Consider the following 26,238-nt stretch of genomic DNA (forward strand, 5'->3'; position numbering starts at 1 on the left):
TACATTTTTTCCATTCACTGGCTCAGTCGTCTGGAAGAGCTAAAACATTCAAAATCTGATTGCATGGCTTTTCATTATTTCCTATTCTCTCTTCTCCGCAAACCCCATTAACTCATATCAGAACCCTTGTAGGTAATGTCTCTGAGCTTTTGTGTAAAAATGTTACCAGTGACTCTTCAAGGACAGAGATGACAACTTTGCAATATTCCCATTCAGTTAATTCTAAAGACTTTCTAAGCAGGTTGGATTCTTTGATTGAAAGAAATGCTCACCTGGAGTCTCATAGATTGATGTTCTCTCATGGACAAATGTTGGATCTGTTTTAAGCCAGTAGAAGATGTAATCCAGAACTATCTAAATATATTTCTGGGTGACTCCTTAGCCATTATAGATAGTGCTTCACCGTTGTTCTAATGCTTTTCTTTGTTGTGTGTGTGCGTGTGGGGGGGTGCGCAAGTAGTATAGCGTCTGACAATAGCAAACCTTCAGGGCACTAATAGGTACCTAACTTAAACTTATTAAAATCGGAATACTACAGCAGAGCCCTTTTAGCTCTGTGTCGTGCTCATAGGTCCAGAGACAGGTGTTGTCCCTTTCTAGACAGAAATCATCTGGCATCACTTACTTGCTGAGCGTCCATCTAATTGTCTGACCAGTTAGTGACTAGGATGAATCAACTGCCAAATGAAGCCCACTTCAGGTTTACAGATTCTGACATGTGAGTAGAAGAATTCAGTAAGGATTTTCCCTAATATTTTTATAATGTTTTCTCACAACCTGCAGAGAAAAGGAAGTTATCAGAGAAATAAGTGTGCATGTTTTAAAAACAAGGATGCCTTTTTCAGGACCCTGAACAGCATCCCCTGCCACCAGTAACTGTAGAACCAAACAGCTATTTCATTCAATTTGTTTTGTGCATACAGTGTGCAGTGCATGCTACCAAATATTTCCCATGTATTTGTTCATTTGCTCATCACAATGATCCTTCTCTGGTAATACACACTTTGCCATTAATATACCTGACTTGGAGAATTAATTTAACATCTCTATTCTTGAATATTAAGTAATTTTTAATATCTTGACTACTCATTTATTTCTCCTCCTTTTAGGATACACCTCATTACCAAATTGCTATGATTCCAGGGACATAATATTGTTTATTACTCAAGCTAAATTTAGCTAAGATAAATTTCAGTTGTCTTGTTGATTTCTTCAAGCTCATTTTGCATTAGTTATTTGTGTTGTTACCTGTTGGTTTTTAACATATTTGCACTGTCAAAACTGCATAGCAAAATGTTCCTTCCAGTTTTAAAATTATCCAATACAGTTTAAGCTTCAGACATATTACTTTCTTGTTATATCTTAAGTCCATTAAATGGGAATTTGTGATGACCTCTAGCTGTACTAGGTAGTCACAGACTTTAATAAGGTGGATCGCTATCAGCCTTGTTCTTTATAATTACTACTAGCTCCATCAGTAAAACAATTTAACAATAATAAAATGTCTACTGTTCATGAGGTATTATCGGGCTTCTTTCATTTTACTCTCAGAAAATGTTTGCTTATAATAAAAAGGATTATAAGCTCATTGGTTTCCAAGGCCAGTTTCTTTTCAATGATGCATTCGGGTGCAGATACAGGGTGGGCCAAAAGTAGGTTTATAATTCTGAGTGCACAATTTATTCTTGTATTATTCTTTATTATTCTTGTATTATTATTTATTAATTATTGTATTTTTCATATGAATGACTTGTAAACCTACTTTGGCCCCACCCTGTACATTCATTTAAAAATTTAGTCTCTCTTGATTTTCTAGCAAATCTGTGTCATACACAGATAAAATGGCTCCACTCAGCTTGTTTTCATATCCTCAATCAGATTTAATAGAAATGTTGTTATTTTCTATAATATCTCTTACCTTTTCAGAGTGTTCTGAGATTTAGAACCTCGTGACTTAGTCTGCCCTCTTGTGACCTCCATGTGAAAATGAACTGATGGAAACTACTTTTAGGGGAAATAATCATCTATCCACGTAGTACTTCATTCCCTCTGCTTTTTAAGCAATGCTTTTTTATTGAATTATTATAGAAATGTTCTCAAATGACTTTTCAATTGTATTTAAGCCCGTTACCAACATCAAGATTCTAAAATTGTATAGATCTCATCTATCTGAAGCAGAAAGTAAGATGGAAAGTGTGTTGGCAGTGGTGGCAGACATGACTTTCCAATATTCCTATCAACCCCATGAATTATGATCCATTTCTAACAGGCCATAACTCTCCTTTATTTCTGAAATTTCCTGCACACCATCCCTCGGCATATAAAAATAAGAATGAAAACAACAATAAAACCCATGCTGATTGGCAGGAGGCTGACAGTTGCCTATTTGAGTCTAGCCTTGTTTCTCTCCAGCTTTGGTTCGCTGGATGATTCTATGGCTATATAGAACCCTGTGGCCTCTTTATTTGCATTCTATCTTCCTTCCCTGGTATGACCATTCTATTTTGTTTTTATTACCCTTGACCTGATTTGTAAAATGTAATATGCTCTTCTCTATTTTTATTCTATCCTGTGCAGTCTTCTAAAGTACTACAAATATTTTTTAGAATAAAGAATGGTTTAAACATATGAATAAACAATGACTAGCTTCTTTTGAATGATCAGATTCACACTAGAGAAAGTTTCTCGGTGAGCCTGCCAATGGACCTCTGAGATTCCTGCTGTCCCTGGTTGTGAGGAAGAGTGAACTAACCATATCTTCATCCCTCTGGTGCGTTTCTCTGCAGAACCATTCAGCGCCTCTGTCTGGGTGATGATGTTTGTGATGCTGCTCATCGTGTCTGCCATAGCTGTTTTTGTCTTTGAATACTTCAGTCCTGTTGGCTACAACAGAAACCTAGCCAAAGGGAAAGGTGAGAATGCCTTCATAAACATGATTCAACATTGGTGCTATTTCATTTACTCTCAGTTAACATTTCAGATTTGGAACACATTATCCTCTATTTGCCTTGCTGAACCATTTACAAATGGTTCTGGTCATTGTTATTACTTACAATTCACTTGATCTGAATAATAGGGATAAAACAAAATGAAACATTTCATCTTGTTATAATGTGGCGTTCATAGTTGTTAGGTAAAAACTACTGATATTCAATTTGTTAAGAAAGAAGATTTGAAGAAGTTTTTCTAGCAATTAATTTAAATTATCTGTGTCAAAAGGAGTCTTAAAATTATAGTGAGTGTCAACTTTAGTCTGTGTAAGATGGCTTTATGGAATCTAGTTTAAAAAAGCACTGATTCATAATTGCATTCATTTGACAATAAATATAATTATAAAATGGTATGTTCCCCTAAAGTTATATTTTCCTCTTGACAGTGCCTGACCTTAGTATTTGATAAAGTGGCAATCATAGATAGAAAATTAAATTGGGAGGCATTCGTTGGCTATAACTTATTAAGAGGTTCCTGTGCAAGCCAATATTCATGTCAAGTACATAAACACATTACATCATTTTGAGTGAATTTTCCTTATTGCACCATAAATTCTAAGTGAATGCTATATCAGAAGGGTGCCAGGACCAAATCTCTCTCCTTAAAAATTACTTGAGATTGTAGAAGACAGCAAATCTTCAAGGTACAGTTACTCAAAAACAAGACTCTTTAATTTGCCACATATTCTTTTCACTTGGACGATCCAATGTTGGAAACACCCAGCAGGTCATGGGAATCTATTAGGAACTTAGTTTTATTATAATCCTCTACTTCTTCACCATTGAAAAGTGGTGATTACTACATAAACTATCTCCAAATGCCAAATATAGTAAAAATGCCATAAAAATTCATGTTGTGTTTAAACAAGAGAACTGTCCGACTTTCACTAAAAGGTGATACAACAAACCAGTAAGGAGCTCTCCAGCAGAGTGGAACCTGAGACAATTTTAAGTTTGTGATCAACAGAGTGGGTCTTTACACTTGCAGAATCAGAGTTTGTGCTCTTTATGAATTTGTGCATTTATTTGATGACTATTGGGTGAGTGGTCTGCCCTGGCTGGTTTAGCTCAGTGGATTGAGCGTCGGCCTGCGAGCTAAGTGTCGCTGGTTCGATCTTCCAGTCAGGGTACATCAGAGAAGGAAAACTCTGACTCCAAAAAACCTCCGCTGCCTTGCGGCATACCTCTTCAGGGGAAAGGCTAAGGGAGTAAACCCCGACAGAAAATCCGGAGCCGGAGTCCCTAAGGCAGTTTGACGTTGTAGTCAACACCGGCAACTCCTGCGGCGCGCCTGAACCCAAGCTGTATCGACTCCGTCTTTCCCTTGGACCCTTCAGCTGCGAAGAGAGGGGGGGTCTGCTGCATGGGCAACAGCAGACCCTCCATATCACCCTGCCCAGGCTCTGTAGCTTCAGCGTCATCGCAAGATGTCGATTCAACACGGGAGGAGACAGATACTGTGTCACTCCTGAGTCGGACTGCACAGCCATTCTCGGAGGTGCAGATAGACTCTTAAGAAGCTACACCATCGTCTCTCGAGACGGACGGCTGCCGACGACGATTGGGTGAGTGGATACTACATGCCAGGCATTGTGCTGGTACAGGGGAGTAATGTGGTAAATTGACTAGAAACTTCCTGACCCTATGGGAACTGAGAATTTAGTTGTGTAGATAACATGTAAACACATAATAATCACTGATTGTAGAAAATCTCAAGAAGGAAAAAAAATAAAGTGAAGTAACGGCATGGAGATGCTACTTAAGTAATATGGTCAAGCTGGGAAGAACTTTTGGAAGAGATGGCATTTGAGCTGACACTTAAAAAATGAGAAGAATTCAGTCATGAGAAAAACAGAGGGAAAAACATTCCATGCAGAGGGAACAGTAAATACAAAGGCTTTAGCATGAAATAAATCTTGACATGCTTAAGAAACAGAGAAGATGTGAGTGAGAGAGATGCACAGTGGTATAAGGTGAAGTCAGAAGGACAGGCTATTGACAGTGGTAAGTATTTCAGGTTTTCTTCAATATACAATGGGGGGCAGGGGGAGTGCGGGGAGAAAGGGATGAAACATGGCCAGCGTGGAAGGTCACTGGAGCTATTATATCAGGACAGTGAAGAGGGTGGCAGGCAGCATTGGAAGGAGGAGATCAGTCAGGAAGGTTTTATAGTTCTCCAAGAGACTTAGGTGGGGTAACGGAGATGGAGATAAGTGGATAAATTTGAGATATATCTTGGAGAATAAAAAGTTTTCCAGAGCCCATCATGTGCAATAATTTTTCCTTTGGCTGAAGCACACACTAGAAGATTACTGTAAAATAAGGCTTTCTATTTCCTGCTCAACCACATGTGGAAACTCTCAGGAAATGACAGCTACTTGTTTCTTTGTGCAAAATGGTTTTCATTTCCATTTCACTGCGTTTTATAGGGGAAAGTATATGGCCTGGTAGCAGTATTCATGAATCAGGAATTCCCAAACGTCTTGGAAAGATCCCTTGCAACTGCTGATTTCTGCTTCCCAGATAGCTGTCACTTCTGATCAACATGCACTCTTAATAAAATGAAGTAGTTCATGAAGTTAAGTGGATTGACTCTAATTATTTTTTTAAGAGTTCTCAGCCCCTTGGGAATAAGCCCAGAAGATCATAAAACTGGACAAAGAGAAACAGGAGAGCTTTAAGTTGAATAGAATAAAATTGATTGCCTTTGCTTTTATGTCGTGTATGGATATTATAAGTATTGCTGTAGCCTGAGTTTGACCTCCAGTGTGTGGAAAGCGTGCTTCTCCTAGGCTCTCTGCCCAGAACATCCATCAGTCTAAATTCACTTCTGCCACTTTATTTATTGCCTACTCTGCTGGCATTTTCGACTGAAGTCTGAGCAGATCATTTTTTTACATATTTATTTACTAAAATGAAAATTAACCTTCTGTTAAAGGAAGGCCTTTTTTTACAATGAAATGAGGGCATGCATTTATTTTTTTCCCTTGTGGGAAATATTGGGTTGGCCAAAAAGTTTGTTTAGTGTTTTCCGTACAATGGCTCTAGTAGTGCTTCGTTGTCTTTAACTTCAGTAGAAAAAATTTTGTTAGGTTGCATTGTGACAGCTGTCATATCAGTGTGCATTTAAAAAATCTTATCAAAATTGGTGAATTTTTGTGTGGCAATTTTAATATTGAAGATTGAAGAAAATAAGCAACATTTTTAGCATATTATGCTTTATTAGTTCAAGAAAGGTAAAAACACAATTGAAACGCAACAAAAAGATTTGTGCAGTGTATGGAGAGGGTACTGTGACTAATCGAATGTGTCAAAAGTGGTTTGTGAAGTTTCTTGGTACTACTGACATTGAAGTCAAATAATTCTTTGCTGTGGGGCTGCCATATGCACTGGAAGATGTTTAGCAGCACCCCTGCCCTCTACCCACTAGAAGCCAATAGCGGGAGATAGCCAACATACTCAAAATATCTGAATCAATGAAGTTATTGGTGAAAATTAAAAATGTGTCTTTTATTTTATGAAAAAAGAAAATAACTAAATAGGCTTTTTGGCCAACCCAATAGACCTGCAAGACCTAATGAGTGCTTTTTATGTCCTGCATACTCCCCACCCCAATAAATTTTGCCATATTGTTCTAGTTCTTAAGTTAAATCTGTTGCAAAGGAACATTTAAGAATCTTAAGAGGGACACAAAGTTGTTGCAAGGGTACACTGAGGCGGGGAAAGTGCCGTAATATCACAGTTCGTTTTCCATGACCCTGAAACCAACTGTCTTCCATCTGTGAAGTGTTTGAAGAATTAAGCTCTATTGTTCTGTTCCTTAATGCTCCCATTTGGAGAGAGTTTTAGTTGGATTTAATTCTTATATTGTGAACACTTAACATCTGAGTTTGAATAGGAGCAAATGCTAGGGACAATGGGATTAGAATACCAGACACCAGTCCCACTGAATTGCACGGTTTTTACATGATAGCACACGTTTCCGTAAAGCTTTCTTTATGTTTATTGAGGAGATTCGCCCCCACCCCCCAAATGGCAGGCAAATCCAAAATTAAAATAGGTCAGAACACTACTTCTTGTTCAAACCCATATATTGCATAATCATTTTTTCTTCCTTTCTTGTTTTTTCTTCTTTCAAGAAACATGGCAAAAATCCAGCCAGACTGAACTGTGGGATGAATGCTAATTTGTAAAGAAAATAAGGAGGAGATATTGTGGTTGTGGTTCTGGGGCAATGAAGGGCTGGCTACACCTGTGATGTAATTCCATCTTCTAGCAACTTTCAATGTGACCAATGGCCATCACATAGTTAGTCAACACTGAGAAAATGCTAAGAATATCCCTTCTGTCATTTGCAGCACCCCACGGGCCTTCTTTTACGATTGGGAAGGCTATATGGCTCCTCTGGGGCCTGGTGTTCAACAACTCTGTGCCTGTCCAGAATCCTAAGGGCACCACCAGCAAGATCATGGTGTCCGTGTGGGCCTTCTTTGCCGTCATATTCCTGGCCAGCTACACAGCCAATCTGGCTGCTTTCATGATTCAGGAGGAGTTTGTAGACCAAGTGACTGGCCTCAGTGACAAAAAGGTAAGGTCACCTTGCTTTCATCTCTGCCTGAGGGGTTGATTGTAAATGCTCTTCTCTTGGAAGGGAGCCATTCAGGCTCTATCATCCAAACCCATGCACTCGAAAGCACAAAGCCAAAGCATTGTCTTTCTCTCAACTTAAATTGGCATAGTTCTCAAAATTTTAGGAACAGAACCATAAGCTTAGGTCTTCCAGGTCTGTAAGATTCCAGATCTAACTTGGCAGCTGTTTCCCCATGTGGTCATTGCTTATATTTATATGATCTTGCATATTTATATGATCTTGCCAATGACGAGGCTCTGTGACTCAGGGCATGTTCTAGCTCGGGCTGGAGCTCATCCTTTCAAGGAGAGTGTGATGTCGAGGAAGATCCAGTAGCCTCGACAAAGAGAAACTGGGGGGGGAAGTGGGGTTCTCTAGGCTGTAGGTACCTCCTGATTCTGTGATCTTGGAGGAGTCTATTAAAGAGAGAAAGCTGACAACACCTTTTTACTATGTGACTGATCAGCTCCATTATCAGCAGACCCAACTCACCTGAAATGTCTTCAAGGGACATGAAGGGAGCATAGTTTTTCATTTCTCAACAGTTCCCCTCATTCAGACACACTTCCAACCCTCCCTCATGGTGCTGTGCTTGCTTCAGTAAGATTGGAGTGGTAACACCTGCTCTCATTCTCCCCTGAAAAGTAAGGAGGGTTGTGGGCTATGAGCAGCTATTCAGAAATGCACACAGAGGAAGAAAGGAGGTAAACTGGGTGCATCCTGCTATTGAAATTCTAGGTTCAGAAAATAAATCCTGTCTTGCTATGTTCAGCAGTATGGAGATTGCGCCGCTGCAAAGATTTTCTGTCTTATGTGTGGATAATTTGTTTCTCTTTATAAAATTGTACTATCATGTCTTGTTGACATAAGTCTGCATATATACTTTTGGCATTCATCAATAAACTGCTGAATAGAAAATCAGTCCATGAAAAGCCCAGCAGCTTATCCATGTTATCTGCCTGTGGTTAAAAGAGGTACAGAGAAACCTGTCATCAAAGAGATGCTGAGGGGTCGGGGGGAGTCACCTTCACAAAATTGCCATCACCCTTGGGAATGGTTGGACTCTCTCTGATGGCTTCCTACATACCATGGTGACAAAGCCCTTTATATTGTGGCCTGCTACACATATCCCCTCCTTCTCCCTCACTAAAGCCTCTCCGTATTCCTTAAAAACTCCAAGTTTATTTTTATTTCCAACACAGTGCCCTTGCACTCAGTGTCCTCTGCCTCTAGTGTTCTTCCCACTCTCATGGCTGGCTCCCCCTTGACTTTCAGGCCTTAGAGAAACTACCGCCTCTTGGGGATGCCTTCCTGGCCACTGTAGTAAGCCTGGCAGCCTGAGCTGGTGCTCCCATGAAACTTAAATTCCAGTAGAAAGAAATAAACAACAAACAAATAAATGTAAACAGAGAAGAAAATTCCAGGCAGGAAAAAGTGTTATAAAGGAGATAAGACTGATGAGATTAAAATTGACTCGGGAGCTCAAGTGCTCAGTAGTTGAGTGGATAAAAAAATCTGTGGTACATTTACACAATGGAATACTACTCAGCCATAAAATAGAGGGAAACCTCACCTTTTAGGAACAGCATGGATGGACCTGGAGAGCATTATGCTGAGTGAAATAAGCCAGTCAGAGAAAGACTGATTTCACTCATATGTGGAATCTAATGAACAAAATAAACTAACAAACAAAATAGAAATAGACTAATAGAGAATAGACTAATGGCTGTCAGAGGGGAGAGAGGTCGGGGTGGCTGGGTGAAAAAGGTGAAGGGATTAAGCAAAAAAACCAAAACTCATAGACACAGACAACAGTATGGTGATTACCAGAAGGAAAGGGGAATGATAGAGATAGAAGAACAGAAGAAGGGAAAGAAGGGGGATAAATGGTGATAGAAGGAGACTTGACTTGGGGTAGTGAACACACAATGCAGTATACAGATGATGTATTATAAAACTGTACACCTAAAACTTATATAGTTTTATTAACCAATATCACCCCAATCCAATTAAAATTAAAAATTGACTTAGGAAAGGAGATGTCAGGAGAGTGCATATGAAAGAGTTGTCTGGCACTTAGTGAGCGCTCAGGTCATACTTGCTGACTTAAAAAAGCAATCATGGCATGTGGACACTGTCGGCACCCTACCTGGGTGTCCTGAGATCCTTGTTCCAGCTCTGTGTGCCAGCTCCACCTTGGCTGATAAAGGCTCAGACAAGGGATCTTCAAAGGATCATTACCTCTGGCCTCAAGAACTGTAAATGCCTGGGAACTTAAGTTCCCCAGTCTTTTCAGTTGCTTGTAACCAGCCATTAACCAGTGTGAGAGTACACAAGCCCAGTTGCTCTGTTGTTTCCAGGCAGCACAAACTCAGGACCAGTTTAGTTTACTCTCCAGAGCTCTCTGCTAGATCAGACTGAGGCTGAGACTTTGCCTCAAATGATACCCTTGATTGGCTTCCCTGACCTTCTTCCCCCACTCCCTTCTTGTTTGTCCTGGAACCCTTCCTTAATAAATCATATTCACCCCGTTCCTTGACTCAGAGTCAACTTCTGGCCAAGCTCCACCTAGATCACACAGCACCTGTGAGGCAGCAGAAAAACCCTGCACTCAGAGCTGGGAAAGCTGATTCCTGTTTCCTCTCTGCCACATACAGGCTCTGTGCTGCTTTCACAACCATGTAACCTGTCCGTGTCTTCTTACTCCTCTCTGTAAATTTGGGAGTCATAGTTGTGCTAGGATGAAAGGAGGCTGCAAAAATGAATGTGCCTTGTAGCCTCTAAGTCCCCTACAGACAGACACAAAGCCCTGTGACACGACAATTCTATCACATTGTGGGAGCAAAGTACAGTTTCTAGAAGTGATGGGAAGTGCAGTAGAAGCACTGGGGAGCCATGTCCTGGATGTGAGGATTTTTCCAGAAAATCATTGGCAGCCTATTCTGCTTTTTTGTTGCTATTTTCAAAGGCTAGGGGGAAAATCCCTTGCTACACAGTTTTGGTTCTAAATAATATGGCCGCTTGTGGGAAAACTAATTAAAACCACTAATAATTTGACTGACCTTCTCTGATTTGGAAACACCTAGTAACAGATACTACATCCTCATGGGATACAGCTCAGTTTCCAAATTCAGAGCATTAGCGGCAACCAGATAGCTCTTTTAATTAAATTTTTGATACAATTAGATAAACAACAAAATTCTTGGAGTAAGCTAAATGCTCCCAGATGATTAATAGCAGATATACCAAGAACGTTTGCACAATAAAAGTCTATATTGAATCAATTTATTTTAATACTGTACACAAGTGGGTTTTCTTTATTTTTTAAATCATGATTACATGTGTAACATTTGCTGTATTAATGCTTGCTGTGAAAAAGTGCCTTTGGAGCTTGGTTTAAATTACAACAGGGTAAATTCATTGGTAGATGCTCCCCTGGGATTTATTAAAGGAAAGTTGGAAATCCAAAATGCTAGGAATCACTATGGTAGGGAAAACCCATCCCTGGGAAACAGATTAATATAGTGGGAAAAGCAATGTCCTATTTGGGATCAAATGGACCTGGGTTCAAATCCTGACCTTGCCATACAATGGTTATATGACCTTTAGTATGTCAGTATCCTCAAGGCTTAGTTTCCTATAAAGGGGAAAGGGTATTAATACCCTTCTGGCAAGGTTGATATGAGGATTAGAAATAATCTATTGCTTCTTCCCTACCCTTCTCTTCATCTCCCTTCTCCTCATTATCATCATCCCTTCCTGATTCAAACTGTTCCTCACTTCTGGGTTCTAAAGTGATATTGCACTGAGTTTGGCTTTGGTGAGGGCAATGGAGGCAATTGAGGGAACTAACCACTCCTGGTTCCTGTGGAGTTGGGCTGTCTCTGGGCGCTGCAGTTATACGGCTGGAGGTCCTGGCGCCCCAGACTCACGATCCAATGGAAGCCTCTGAGCCTCCCCTCCCCTTGAAGAGCCGCAGGTGTCTGATGCTGACATTAGGAAGCCCGAGGAGCTTCACTAGCGGGAGAAGACTGTACTACAAATAGGAGCTCTGGTTGCCAGTGTTCCTAATTTACAGCCACGGAAGACAGATATTTTTAATAAATGTGTAGCTTTGATTCATAAGAGGAAGAAAGAAATGCCCTGGTCAATGGCCCCATTTTTTCCAAAACAATTTATTTCCCAGAATTGCATCTTTCCTTCCTCCATCATAAAGTGCTTGCCATGTCTTATTCACTTGGATGACTTTCAGACCTGGCCACATATTGGATAGGAAACAAATTGGAATATAACCCTCTAATCCTCTGTTCTCCACATTGGAGGGAAACTGGACTCCTTATTTGGCTGAAGTCACTCTGGTCAACAACAGGTGACGAGGTGATGTATATCAAACATGCAGATGCCAGGAAGTCTTTCAAGAACTTTGTGATTACTTGCAAAGGCAACCCCCAATTTACAGACAGAGGAACTGAGATTTGGAGAACTTAAGCAACTGCCCAAAATGACTGCGTTCCTAAGTGGCAGCTGGGTAGTGAATACTCTAAGCCCAAATTGAGGTGAAGCCGGTGAGCGTGAGCAGTGAGGGCAGCCTTGGAAAAGAAAAGCCGTGAGGAGTTCCACTGACTCTGGGCCCTGTGATTAGATGGCTCTCTTGCCCCACGGGCAGTGAAAACCTCTGCACCACCCCTTCCTTTGCTAAAGCCCACATTTGTTGCTTCCTGCTTGCCCTCGGAACTCTCAGGGAGAAGATTTCCAGGGAAATCATTCCTGCAACACAAAGCATGTCCTTGATGCGAGGGCCTGGGACTCAGGAGATGAGTCATGTTTGCCCCTGTTTTTCACACTACATATGATGACTCATTAGTGAGCCATGAAATTAATTCAAGGGTTGTGACCATTCAAAAAGTAGAACATAAAGGATGCCATTGAGTGTATCACCTATAGAAAGAGTGAGTACTGTGAAGTGTCGTGTGTGTGTGTGTGTGTGTGTGTGCGTGTACACGGTGGCCGTGGAAAATGTATTTTTACTGAGCAAAGCAGGCTCATTCATATGTCACTTTGGTGCATGACCCAACAATTAGTGTTGAGAAAAATAGGTCATTATTATATTATACCAACTTGCCATAGATATGCAAAGTACCTTAAAAGCTATATTATCTCCTTCCCAAAACCAGAAGCTGTGGGTATTTTGGAGATCACCCCTTCCCCATTACAGTATTGTGAGCCGTACTGTAAAAAGTTTGACAGCCTTTAGTCTAGTGGAAAAGGTTCCTGGATCTTGGTGCTGCGCTGGCTCTTGAGTGGGTGATGGTACAATCAAGGCCAGAGGAATATTTACAATATTCCAACCTTGAGGGGCTGTGAGCACTCCTGCTCAGAGTCCTGTTTTCCTCTGAGACCTAGCACTTCCCTTGTTCTCCAAAAGGCTATAAACCAAAACCAAGCCCAATAGCTCCCCATTCCTTATTTTCAGCTCTCTCCTTCAGGATCTGGGGTACGTTGTCCTCAGCCTCCATATAACAGTCCAGGAAAGCATGTGCCGTGTTACACTGGATCATGGTGAAGTCCAGGAAAGGCACAAGTCCTAAGACAGTGTCCTTTCCACATGTCCTGAGTTCCAAGAGTCCAGATAGAGTCCGGGTCTGCAAGGCAGAGTCCTTGGTAGCTTCAGAGTCAGCTGGAGCAGGCACGATCACAGCAGCAGCGTGCCTGCTTTCCCACTAGCCCAGGCCACATGGCCGGATCCTGACCACAAACTGCATAGCTGCTTCCCGCTTCCCACATGGTTGCTACAACCTGCTGATCCATCGTTCTCCTCTAACATGCTCCTTCCATTGTGCTTCTTCTCGTGGCAAACAGCATGGCCCTTCTACATCCTTTCAAATGGCATTCCCTCTCTCATGGCTGGCCATCCTAATTTAAATGCTGACCTGGAGCACCATACTTCATTGTTATGAAAAGTGTCTTAAGCCACACCCAGCACAGTTTCCCTTTAAGAAAAGCTGGGGCTATCTCCTTGTCATTGATATGCAAAGTATCTCAAACCATATCATCTGCCCCTTTACCAGCATTTTACCTGGGTAGTAGTCCAGCTATTATCTAGCTACCAACTTGCCATAGATATGCAAAGTACCTTAAAAGCTATATTATCTCCTTTCCAAAACCAGAAGCTGTGGGTATTTTGGAGATCACCCCTTCCCCATTACAGTATTGTGAGCCATACTGTAAAAAGTTTGACAGCCTTTAGTCTAGTGGAAAAGGTTCCTGGATCTTGGTGCTGGGTTGGCTCTTGAGTGGGTGATGGTACAATCAAGGCCAGAGGATTATGGAAATTCAACACAGAGGTTGATTATCTGCCTGTCGCTGTGCAAACCAGAGGCAGGAAAGAAAGGGAATCTAAAGGACATACTCGGCTCCTCTGCAACAGATGGGGAGTGAAGTGGACGGCAGTTAGTCAAAATGGCTGTCACTGGATATCTCTGGAGATTGGGACAGGCTGCTACAACATGTAGATTTATGAACAGAGAGATTGCTTCTGTCCCCCAGAGGAGTCAGCTGCCATGTGGATGAGCCTGGACTCGGGGCCTCCTACTCTTTCAGTGATGAGTTGAGGAGCTGCTATTGACCCACACACTCCTAGCCAAGGCTCCCAGCAAGAGGATCTCCTTTGGACAATGTATGGCCACTTTCCTCCAATGCTATTGTGGCAGTTTATTAGGCAGCAGCATGCCTAATTTAGGGGAAATAGTTTTCAACTGGAAATTTTAGTTTACAGTGAAATGAAGTCTGGAGAAAAGAATAGTGTTTCTGATTGGTCTGACTCTTGGTAAATTTGCATGCTTTCTCTGGCAGTTCTCTGTTCTGTGGAGGACATGCTGGCCTGGAAGTCTGAGAGACCTGTGCAGTCTAGTCCTGCTTCCACCATGGAAATGCTGAGGATTCTTTCCTTCTCTGGGTCTCAAGGTCCTTGCCTCTAAGAGGGGGGCTAACTAATACAAGCTCTGAGGAACAATGGAACTCAGACCTTAGCTTATGGTCTTATTTTCATCACTTTCTAGTTTCAGAATTATATAGTTCATAGAAAATGGAGGCCCAGATTCTTTTTTTTTTTTTTTTTTTTGGCCATAATGACAATAAAAATGAAAAATAATAATAGTTTTATTTTTGAGTGCTTACTCTATTTCAGGCATTATTCTAATTACTTGAAAAATGTTATAATTTTAGATCTTCCCATTGACCCCACTGATATGTTTTCCACCTGCAGGTGGAAAATAAGTGGAGGCAGTGTGTAGTGAAGTGACATATCTAAGGTCCCACAGTTTGTAAGTGATAAAACCTGATTTTTGCAACCAGTGAACCTAAGCTCGGACTCGTAGCCATTGGCCTGTGTTGCCTCTAGATTTTCAATGTGTTTTGGAGATTCAGACCCAGTTTTCTTGACTCCTAATCTGGTTAGGTTGCCCAAAACACTAAAATTGTTAATGGACAGTATCAGCCAATCATGGAAGACTAGTAGAGCATGGACAGTGACCTTTCATGAAGGCTGGAGGGCCATACGCAACATGGACACCACCAGGAAGCTAATGCTTAGTAGGGACATCAGCTCGACAGATGTTCATGAGCCTGCTATTATGCCTGGAGTATGTTAGGCCTCCAATGAGTGTACTGCATGTATGGATGAATGAGTGGGTAGAGGATGAGTCATTAGCAACATATAGTCATTATAGGGGGAGAGAAATAATTTTCCTTCTACCCTTCTAGGTTTTAGGCTGAGAACTACCCTCCTCCCATAATAAAAGATTAACAAGAGTAAAACAAATTTAATAACAGCTATATGCAGGAAAGATACCCAAGAAAACTGATTAACTCCCTTAAATGGCCCAAGTGACTGCCTTAAATACCATCTTCAGCTTTAGACAAAAGATGTTGAGGGGAAACCAATTATGGGAGGTTACCAGGAAAAGCACAGTTAACAAGGGTTTGGTCGTTATGCAGACTTTAGTCAGTTGCCTTCTCCATTGGTAAGAGTTTCTAGAGATTTAGTCATCTTCCTCTTCCTGGTACAGAGAAAAAGATGCCCTTACAAATGGAGATTTTCCTGATAAATGTAAATGTCTCATAAAAGGGTTAACTTCTACTTGGTTTTCAGAGCTACTCCTGTGTCCGCTGTTTCTTAAAAATAACCACCCCCAAATAATCCTTATGTTAAATAAACATATTTTGGGGTGGAAAATTCTGCTTCCCTTCATTATTTTCTGGGTGAGGTGAAGGTCACTGTAAATGGAGTTGAGACAAGGGGGTGATTTGTGAAGATCACAGATTTCATCATAAGATGGATAAATTAGCCGAACTAAAATAATAACTTCATTCCTGCTCAACCAGCATTTCCTGAGCTCTGCCTGTTCCCCAGTGCCTACCACTAAGCTACTGTCTATAATGGCACCAAAAAATTCAGTCCAATGAGTATCTATAGCATACCCAGACAGTACGTACTGGGGAACAGCATGGAACAAGACACTGGAGCTCACAGACCAGTGGAAGATGTGATTAAGAAGCACAAAAATGATTGTGTTTTTGCTGTGCTAATGCATGCATGTTTAACTCCTAACACAAGGCAAAATGATGGCTGACTTCTTTTCCTCCTCCTTCTTCTTTCTCTTTCTCTCTGTCTCTCTGTCTCTGTTTCTGTCTCTCTCCAGTTTCAGAGACCTCACGACTATTCCCCACCTTTTCGATTTGGCACGGTGCCTAATGGCAGTACTGAAAGAAATATTCGGAATAACTACCCCTACATGCATCAGTACATGACCAAATTTAACCAGAAGGGAGTAGAGGATGCCTTGGTCAGCTTGAAAACAGGGTAAGAATGTTGGTTTCTTTTTCTCTGCAGACCTACCGGCTGATAAACCTTACAGAACATGACTCTCTGCATGCCTTGGTGCTTATCTGCCCCTGCTGGAGAGTGGTGCAGTCAAGATGGACTCCATTTAAGGGCTGGTTTGTTAATCTGATGAGCATCACAGGTTTCCTTCTGAGCTGTGCTAAGGAAAAGCACATCCAGGACACATGCAGAGCCAGTGGGGTTTCTTAAACTGATAAAGAAGTTGGTCAAACTCCATTGGCTATTTTACCCAAAGAGAAATGTTAAAAAACAAAATTCAACTGAATTCTCCTGGCTGGTAGAACAAGTAAAATGACATAAAGCAGATCAACAGGAGAAAACCAAGTTTAATACATGTTCATGGGAAATTCACATAAGCGTAAAAATTCTAAAGACAGTGAGGCAAAGTAAAAATATATGTGTCATTCTGGACTAAGGATTGGGGAGTAGGGGTCCAGGACTTGAAAAGTAAGTAAGGCAATTTACAAGGGGATGAACAAAAGTTAAAATTTAGTAAACAAATGTTTTCTGGGCCATCTTGAAACAGGGGGAACACAGAAAGGAAGGACTTCGATCAAATGGGCTTTGGTAGGTTCCTCTTTGTCTACTGCACCAAGTTCATATTAAACTGTACTTACCTATGATGATATTTCCCTTCCTATAGCAGGATCTCTATTTTAAATTATTTTGAGCCCTAAGGAGGGGGGAGGACAAAGTTTCTTCCTGAGTCTTCTGGGCCTTGATTGTTTTCAGCTCAAAATCGTCTGTATGCCAGAATGGGACAGATTGGGGTGGTTCATTCTGAACCCCCACTCTTCATTTGAAGATCTAATTGGCTTTATTAGATGATTCATAAATTAGGCAGCATCCTGTCTAGCAACTAAAAAGGAATTCTGAGGAGCTGTACAAAACAAAAGGCTATTGTAGGCAAAAGGGGGCAAGAAAAGAAGTTTCTAGCAGAGTAGATTATTTCAGGCAAGCTCACTGTCTTCTAGAGTGGGGCAGATAGTCAAGCAGATTACCTCACTGGTGCTGACCAGGTAATTCCATATTGACTGGTTAAAGGTCATATTCCTGGGGGGAAGCTGAAACTGCAATTAAGTCTTGGTTTGCTGATGTGGGGCTTAGCATAAGTGACTCCATTTGGGGCCTATTGTTTCTTTTCTCCTTTCTTTCTTTCTTTCTTTCTTTCTTTCTTTCTTTCTTTCTTTCTTTCTTTCTTTCTTTCTTTCTTTCTTTCTTTCTTCCTTCCTTCCTTCCTTCCTTCCTTCCTTCCTTCCTTCCTTTCTTTCTTTCTTTCTTTTAAACAGAAAGATCTAAGGAGATTGAGACGTTTATTTAAAGTGGTGAAAACACAAGCTGTAGGTTATTAGCTGATTTTTAGGTAGGAGTTTCTGGATATAGTTTTATGTGGAAACAAACAGTATAACACTGAAAAAAAGGAGAAAGGCAATATGGAGAGAAAAGCAATGAGAACTCAATTTCTATACAGTTACAGCTAATATTCTTGGGTACCTGTGGCATTTTGGTAATATATGCAAAATAACTGAAGCTGTAAAGAGAAGGCAGCACAGTGGTTAGTGAGGCTGTGAAGCTAGAATACTTGTCTCCTTCCCTGCTGTTACTTGCTGTGTGAACTTGGACAGTGTTTTAATGGCTCTCAGCCTCATATATATAATGGGAATAATACTAGGAACTAATTCACAGGGGTTTCATGAGAAAATGTGCTTGAAAGCATTTCTGAAATTGCTTGGCACAAAGAGAGGTCCTAATTGTTAGTGTTGTAATTTGGTGTAAAGGTTTAATTCTATTCTGTAGACTTATCAAAATATCAAGGATGTGTGAAATGCATTTTTGAAAGGGTTTCACTAAAAATGATTCTGTTTTAAATAAAGGAGTTGTTAATGAGGAAAGTTTTGCTTATCCAGAAAATTAACTTACGTACTTTTCAGTCATCAGGAATTCCTGATAGGTAAAATGTTACTACAATGCATTCTCCTGAATCCACAGCCTCTTCTCAGCTGCTCTGTGGGCCCACTGTAAAGGCCTCAGTGCTCCTTTGTGTCTGATGGGGCAGAGGGGACCTACTCTAAACCATTGAATCCAAGTCTCTGCATAATTTCCCAGGAGCTTTGGCTGATGGCAGTTTGCCCTTTCAGTCTCTGGAATACCTTTAGTATCTTGACAGGGGCCAGGACAGTTGTTGAGTCTATTCCTTACCCAAACCTTATTGACACGCTGCTCATTCTGGCTTGCAATGGTTTTTCAAAATGTTTTATACAGCTAAAAAAAAAAAGAAAGAAAGAAAATAAGTAAATATTGAGTGTACTGTTTGATGACTTTGTTCAAACTGGTCATCAAGGTCAATTAACAAGATGTCACTAGTTGCCAGAACATTCCCCGCCCACAGCCTCTTTCAGTCACTATTTTCAATGAACCGTCCTCTCTTCTAAAGTAGATTCTCTTTGCCTGCTATTCCAACATATAAATAAAAGCATACCATATTTTTTTCATCTGTCTTCTTTTGGTTCAACATTTTGTTTATGAGATGGTTGCATATAATTGCTGTTCTCTCATCCTCATTGCTGTATAGAATTTCACTGTGGGGATACAGCACTAATGTATCTGTCTCTTCAAGTCTTGATGAACGTTTATATGGTGTCCCTTATGAGGCTATTATGTGTCACGTTAAAAGGCGTTCTCTCACACATGTCTTTCGTTGCACAAGTGAGTGCATTTCTCTTGCTATATACCCAAGACTGGGGTTGCTAAGCTATAGAATGTTCATTTTTAGTACATTTTTTTATGCCTTCCAATTTTAGCCATGGATATGGATTTTGTTTGTTTCAACTGTCATCTTTTTTATCAACATTTATTATTTTTTTTCATTGGTTTGTTGATTTTTTTTTAAATGTGTATAGAGAAATTAGCTGTTTATTTGTGATGTGATCACAAATGTTTTTCTAAGTTTTTTGTTTGTCATTTGAGCTTGAGGACGATGTTTTTTCCATGCAGATTTTTATTTTTGGTAGTCACATTTACCAGTCTTTTTTTATGACTTTTGGATTTTGAGTCATAATTTAAAAGTCCTCCTCACTCTGAGGTTACAAAATAACTACCTCCCGTTTCTTTCTATTTCAGTTGCATTTCTAATATTTAGAATTTTTTCAGGTAGAGAGTGTGAGGTATGACTCCAACTCCTTATATGGCAATGAAAACCAACATTTAGAAACAGCCACCACAGAACGGCACAAATTCAGACAAACTGTGCTGGTCATCTCTGCTCATCTCCCACTTCTGTTTCTTAGGTGTCAGCCTTGCCACACTTAGTGGTCTTTTTCTTCCCTCCCACATCTAGTTTCCTTTTTAAGATTTTTAAAAATTATAAAATACATTATTTTAAAATATAAAATATATTATAAAATAATTTTGTAAAGATAATGAGGGTATACTGTTTAAGGAATAAAAAATAGTAAAATGGACTCCTCATGGACACACCAACATCTTTAAAAAATAGCCATTGCCCTCCTTCACTATATATGGCATCTCTAGAAGGTTCCATTCCTCTGGAAGATAGAGATGAGTGCTCCCACGTGCCTCTGAATCACTAATTCCCCTAATAGCCTAAAATCCAGTGAGCTTTGACTTAGGCAACCCAGAGCACATAGCTCATCTGTTGGGTCTCACCCCTTCCCTTCACCCACAAGTCTCAGTGGTATTCATCTGCTGCCTAGGAAGGCACGTGCATAAACACCAGTGTCAGTAAGTTGGGGAGGCTTCTTCATAGATTGTAACCACCTGGAAGAGTCTGGAACACAAGAGGGGTTTGGATTATGGTTGAATGAGAGGCCTAGCTTGGTTTGAGTCTTGGTTCTATCATAAGCAAGCTGTGGCCTTGGACAAGTTGTGTTACCTTTCTGAGCTTCAGTTTCCCCTTGTAAATAATAAAAAGGCTGGAATCTCTGATCTCTAAAAGGAGTTTTGAGATTCTTTTATTTGTATTGAACACCTGAACATGTATTTTAAAACTTTTCAGAATTCAAAATCCAGACATACTGTTGGTGGCAGCGAGAATGACATCAGGTGTTAGACCCATGGGGTCAGACTGGACCTTGGTTCAGCAACCTCAGTATTTGAGTTCTAGACCGGAAAGAATTTAAAGCCAAGACTCAAAATATTAAGAGAAAGTTTATTTAGAAAGTCATAGAGGTAGAAGTAAACAGTAGAAGAAATGGGCTCAAGAAATAAGTAACAGAGGCAAAAGAAGGGCCCTTGGAGCCTGGGAGAAAGAGGCAGGGGAAGAAGAAGGGGAGAGGCAGGGAAGCCGTGGGCATGACCCCCAGAGGGACACTGGCCCTGGTCCTCTGTCCTAAGAGCTTTTAAGGGCAGAGAGGTTAGGTGAGGTCCCAAGGGAGTATTTACCAGCTTTCCAGGTGTGTCTTTTCAAGGTAATGATCTCCACTGATTGGTCGGCATCAGAGCAGGGAATCATTAATCAATATAGCTGGTCCTGGGGCAGCCAAGGATTCACTTGTCTGGTTTTGCTGCTTTTCTAGGTCTGGGGCTGAAATACTACTGAGGCCTAGACATTGTCTCTAGGGAAGAAAGGTCGGGGGGTCTAACCCACTGCCCAGCGATATGCTAGAGGAAGAAAGGTCACTCTGGGGTGAGGTCATTGTTTTCCCAGTTTTTCCCATTGCTAGACCCCAGGGCCTTCTGTACCTGGACTATCGCCCTTGCTCGCTTATGTCTGTCTAAATGTCTACCACGATACTATATATATAAACAGCTGTCAGTTTTGTCAAAAGGACTTAGAATAAGGCTCAAAAGCTGGGCATCTCCAAACCTGGTCAGTGGACTAACCCTACCTGAATCACTTGTTAAAATGAAAGTATTTGGGCCCAACACAGAACCTTCTCTCCAGTGATGGAGCCTATAAATCTGCATTTGATCAAGCATTTCCGATGCCCCTGCTCCAGGTGACTTTGATTTGTGCTAAGAGTTGAGAAGTACTATTCTAAAGGGGCTCAATAAACACATTTTATTGAGGCAGCATAGAAAGATTAAATCAAACACATGCTTATCTCTGGGATCCAAAATTGCTTTAAGAAGAGCATAGGCAGTGAGAAACTCGAAACTAAGCTGTTCAGTTTTATTGTTAATTGAAATTTATAATAAGCAGAGATAAAGCATCCAGAAATTATCGTGTAAATCAGTGAGAAAATAAGATTTGATGTCCAAACATTAATAGAAATAGGATTTTTTAGGACTAGAACCAAATGTGGATGAGCTGTTCTTTAGCACCCAGGTTTTTAGACCGATGTTTCTCAAATCCTAGCCTAAGTCTGTCTGAATCAGTGGGGTGCTAATAAAAAGGTTTATACTGAACTTCATTGAGCCAACAGAATCAAGTTTTGGGGTGCAGGGCCTGGGAATCTGCATGCTTTCACAAGCTCTTCAGTTGGTTCTGCTGTGTGCTAATCAGGTTTTAGAACATCTGCTCTAGAAGGGTGAACTGAAGCTGAAATGAGTAGAGACAGATTTAGACTTACAAATGCTCAGTCATCAGGAGCCAATGTTCTCCAAGAAGTTTTGGCAAGTGGGCAAAACTGCAAGCATAGCACTTATGCCAGATTTAAATGAAACTATCAACATCCCCAGGACTCTAAGGAGCCTCATGTTTCAAGACACAGTGGGATGATTTTTTACTTTAACTGATTTTATGTACAGTTATATGTATAAAAATTTCTGAAAAATCCCTAATTTCTTTTAGAAGCATCAGTCTTTAGCCTTCCAGCACCTTTGTTCTCTATCTGACTTTATTTCTAGCTCAACAGTGTTGGGAAACAGATAAGTGTCTTTGGCTTCCTTTACATTGGATAGTTTGAGAGAAGAATTAGAAGGCAAAGTTGTCTTTTCACCAATAAGCATTTTTTTTTTTCAAAGTTCAAATTGTACTCAATGAAGTGTCTATAAAAATAAAAAGAGAGGGTTGGCCACATTCACCTTCAAGCATCAGAACTGTCTTCATAAAAAAGGTGAACCTTGAACCCATGTTCAGGAGCACAGATCCTGAAAGCCTGTGGGGCTCAGGAGTCCATGTCTTTGAAAGCACTTCTGGTGACTCAGATACAGGTAGTGCATGGTCTTTGAGAGGTTAATTAGTTGAATATTGAGAGAGATGGTCGTTCTGGCATGGATAGAACAAGAAAGAAGAAGGGCAGTTGAGGAGAAGCAGAGGTGTAGAGGAACATGAGTTTGGGTTTGATCATGCAAGTTGGAAGTGCCATATCATTTTGCATTTATTGAAACCTAACAATTTGTGACACAAAGCCCTGAGCGCTTCACGTGCATGATCTCATTTAATCTTCACAACCCTCCTGTGATCACAACACTCCTATGAGCTGAGCAGCATTGTTATCCTCTTTAAGAGGTGAAGAACCTAAGGTTCCCCAAGGTTAACGCATTACCCAATAGGATATTTAAGCGAGTAACTACATCATAGCATTATTAAATATAGGAGTTAGGCTTGCCTCCTCACTTAGCAATGCCTATTGGCAGTTGGATATGTGAGATTAGAGTTTAGGGAAGAATTGGAAACTGAGGATTTATGTTTGATATAATCATATATATGCATACTTAATATTGTATGCAACATGCATACATTACATAATAAATATTTATTAATTGATGACCTGAGAGTTGACAAGATCCTCAAAAGAAACTGATCCAGGGACATAGTAATTTCTGAGGCAAAGGTAGACCAGGAAGGTAGAAGGGTCCTCAATGAAGTTTAATTGCTATACAGAGCAAATTCAAGGATGCCATTTGAGCAGGTTTTATTAACTGTATTTTATCAGTCAAGCAGAATCAAACTCAGAGGGTTCATTTTCAGCTGCTGGGTTCGAAAGCAGACATAAGACATCAGGGTTCAGTGAGCTCTTCTCCTAAATGGAATAACATCATCTCCAGAGAAAATCAGATCAACAATGACCTGGTTTCTGAGATCCACCCCCCACACTGCAAATAAAGCTCAGAAATAATTGCTACCACATCATAGACTTAGGAATTTTTCCCTTCATAAAAGCTCAGGAAAGCACAGACATCAGGATTTCTTTTTTGTACTTGGAATTATTTCTTGTTAAACCCTATTAAAACTATAGTAACAGAATTTCAAGGTCACCCATAAAGTGTTAAATATAAGAAAAGGAGGGGTATTAGATAAAGTGGGATCCCAGTTCTATAAACTTGAAGACAGAGAGAAGGAAAGAGAGAGGGAAAGGAAGGAGACTAAACTCAAGCACATCAAAATGTTCTCAGAGATCTTTCTAGATGATTAGGATTATGGTCTATTTCATATCCTTTTATACTATATTTAACAAATTTTCTGCAACAGAAGTATTACTTTTAATAATCAGGGAAAATGTTTCTTCTGAACATAATTCTTCATACCTTCCTGCATTTCCTTTGTCCACATATTTACACATATTGAATCAGTTTGCATGTAGGTCTGTGTTTTGCTTTTCTCAGTTAAATCTATACCATTTTGCCAGACAGTTTTCACATTTAATTACTAGGTTGAGACAGAGGAATTTTAATTAACTTTTACTGCTTTACATTTTCATCATACCTTGACTGGCATTGGAAGGCCCTACAAAGAAAGTCATTTTTTGCAAGCTTGCTGATACCGTTATTGCAGAACAATTTGCTGAGAATGTCATCCTACATCATTTCTCAGACTTCTGTGCTGTGAACAGCATTGTTTTTCTTCACTATAAGGCATGCTTTTATCTTGTGAACAACACAATTCCTGAAACTACTTACAGTTTTCCTTTTGCTTGGGCTGCTACATAATTCAGAGCTTAATTTGTGATCCTCTGTTAGCAACTGCAAAGAGCTTACATCTCGAATATCTGCTTCGAGACTTTCCCTAAGGCTTTAGCTACCATTCCACCTCTGATTTCATTGAACTCTAATTGTTTTATTCATATGTTTACATCTTATTCTACTACAAGTTGAATAAGCTACCTGAGTTGTTTTGGGAACTGAGTGAAGTATTTCTTGATGAGAGAGAGAGAGAATGAGAAATGTTGATCAACCCCCTCCCCTACACGCTCCAACCAGGGATTGAACTAGCAACCCAGGTATGTGCCCTGACCGGGGATTGAACCCCCAACCTTTTGGTGCACAGGACAGTGGTCCAACCAACTGAGCAACCCGGCTAGGGCAAAAGAAGGAATTTCTAACTAACGTATCATTTATTGGGAGCTTCCCTATAAGCCAGGTACTGTTCGTTCTGAATGCTTTGCCTGCATTTCCTTTTTAAACCTCGTAACAACCCTATGAGACGACTGCCATGATGCCCGTTTACAATGGAGGAAATAGGCATAGGAGACTCAGTAGCTTGTCTGAGGCCACACTTACTCCAGAGCCCATGCTGGGAGTCATATTTAAAAATAATAAGTATGAATATTCCTGTAACATTACACAGTTAGCCTGTTTCTAATTGCCTCCTATTATACAAAACCCAGAACCAATTTTGTTCATACTATAAAATGTCTCTTTTGTCTTCGAAAGCCTTAAACTGCTTTAAAAAGGGGCAAAATTTCTCCTTCCTCTCAGATGGAGAAAAGAAATGAACTCACAGAAGAAAATAAACCAAAAGAAGGATGTATTCCTTTTAGTGGGATACACCTGGTTAGGAAGTTCCTCCTGGGTAGGCTGAAGAAGCAGGAGCTCCTTGGAGATTCCATCTCCTTAGGGATGGCCTCTTCTTATTGATTGCTGAACATTTCAGGGGACTTCAAATACATGATCTCATTTCATCCTTACTCGATTCCACCAAATAGGCATTTTTCCATTTTACAGAAGGGGAAACTGAGGCTCAGGGAGCAGAAGCAACTCATCTGAAGGGTAAGCCAGAGGCAGAGCCAGCATTCAAACTCAGCCCAACATCTCTTTCTTCCCATGATGTGCTGCCTGTGCTGACAAGTGCGCCATCCTGGGATGGGCTGGACCCCTTCCTTGTGAGGTGGAACCAGAACAAAGGAAGTGGGTGCTTTTGCCCAACAGCACCTCAGATTCAGAGAGCCTCAACTCTGCGCTTGCTTTCTCCACTGTGAAAGTTGTATACAAGTTCCCGTCGACTCAGTGCTAAAATGGTCAAGCTGTTAAAATGTCAGCCTGTGTTTTCTTCCAATGACTTAATCTAGCAGCAGGGGGAGAAGTGAGTTTTCCTGGGGCTGGCCTAGCTCAGACTGTGGAGGCCTCAGCGCATGTTGGGAGACACTGTTTATAGGCCCTGGTAAGTGTAGGAGGCCAACTCTGAACCGCTGCTCCTACACTGGCAATTCCAGCTTCCTCCCATTGAGAGAAATGCAGGTGCAGGAGTGATAGAAACTCAGGTACCACCCCATCAGGTTGCCCCCCTGTAGTAGGTTCCTGTGGCTGCCATAACAAGTTAACAAACTTGGGGGGTTTAAAGCAATAGAAATATATTTTCTCACAGTTCTGGAAACCAGAAGTCCAAACTCCAGGTGTCACAGGGCCACGCTCCCTCTGAAGTCTCCAAGGGAGGATCCTTCCTTACCTGGCCCAGCTTCCAGGGGCTCCAGACGCTCTTCAGCTTGTGGCTGCATCATTCATCTTTGCCTTCGTCTCTGTCTGGCCTTCTCCCCTAGGTGTCACCTCTTCTTACAAAAGATTCTTCTTCTAAGTCATTGGATTTAGAGCCCTCC

The 26,238-nt window shown here is 40.7% G+C and overlaps 1 protein-coding gene across 1 annotated transcript in view; it reads left to right on the plus strand.

Annotated features, from left to right (window-relative positions):
- GRIN2A (glutamate ionotropic receptor NMDA type subunit 2A) overlaps positions 1–26,238 on the plus strand; it is a 406,311-nt gene that overhangs the window by 338,290 nt on the left and 41,783 nt on the right. Inside the window, 3 exon segments of the mRNA XM_090277023.1 lie at positions 2,787–2,912; positions 7,349–7,578; positions 16,320–16,480. Of these exon segments, the coding sequence (XP_090133149.1) occupies positions 2,787–2,912; positions 7,349–7,578; positions 16,320–16,480 (517 nt within the window).

This window comes from Furipterus horrens, unplaced genomic scaffold (assembly GCF_987537825.1).
Source record: "Furipterus horrens unplaced genomic scaffold, mFurHor1.1.pri manual_scaffold_5, whole genome shotgun sequence".
In the NCBI taxonomy this organism is placed as follows: domain Eukaryota; kingdom Metazoa; phylum Chordata; class Mammalia; order Chiroptera; family Furipteridae; genus Furipterus; species Furipterus horrens.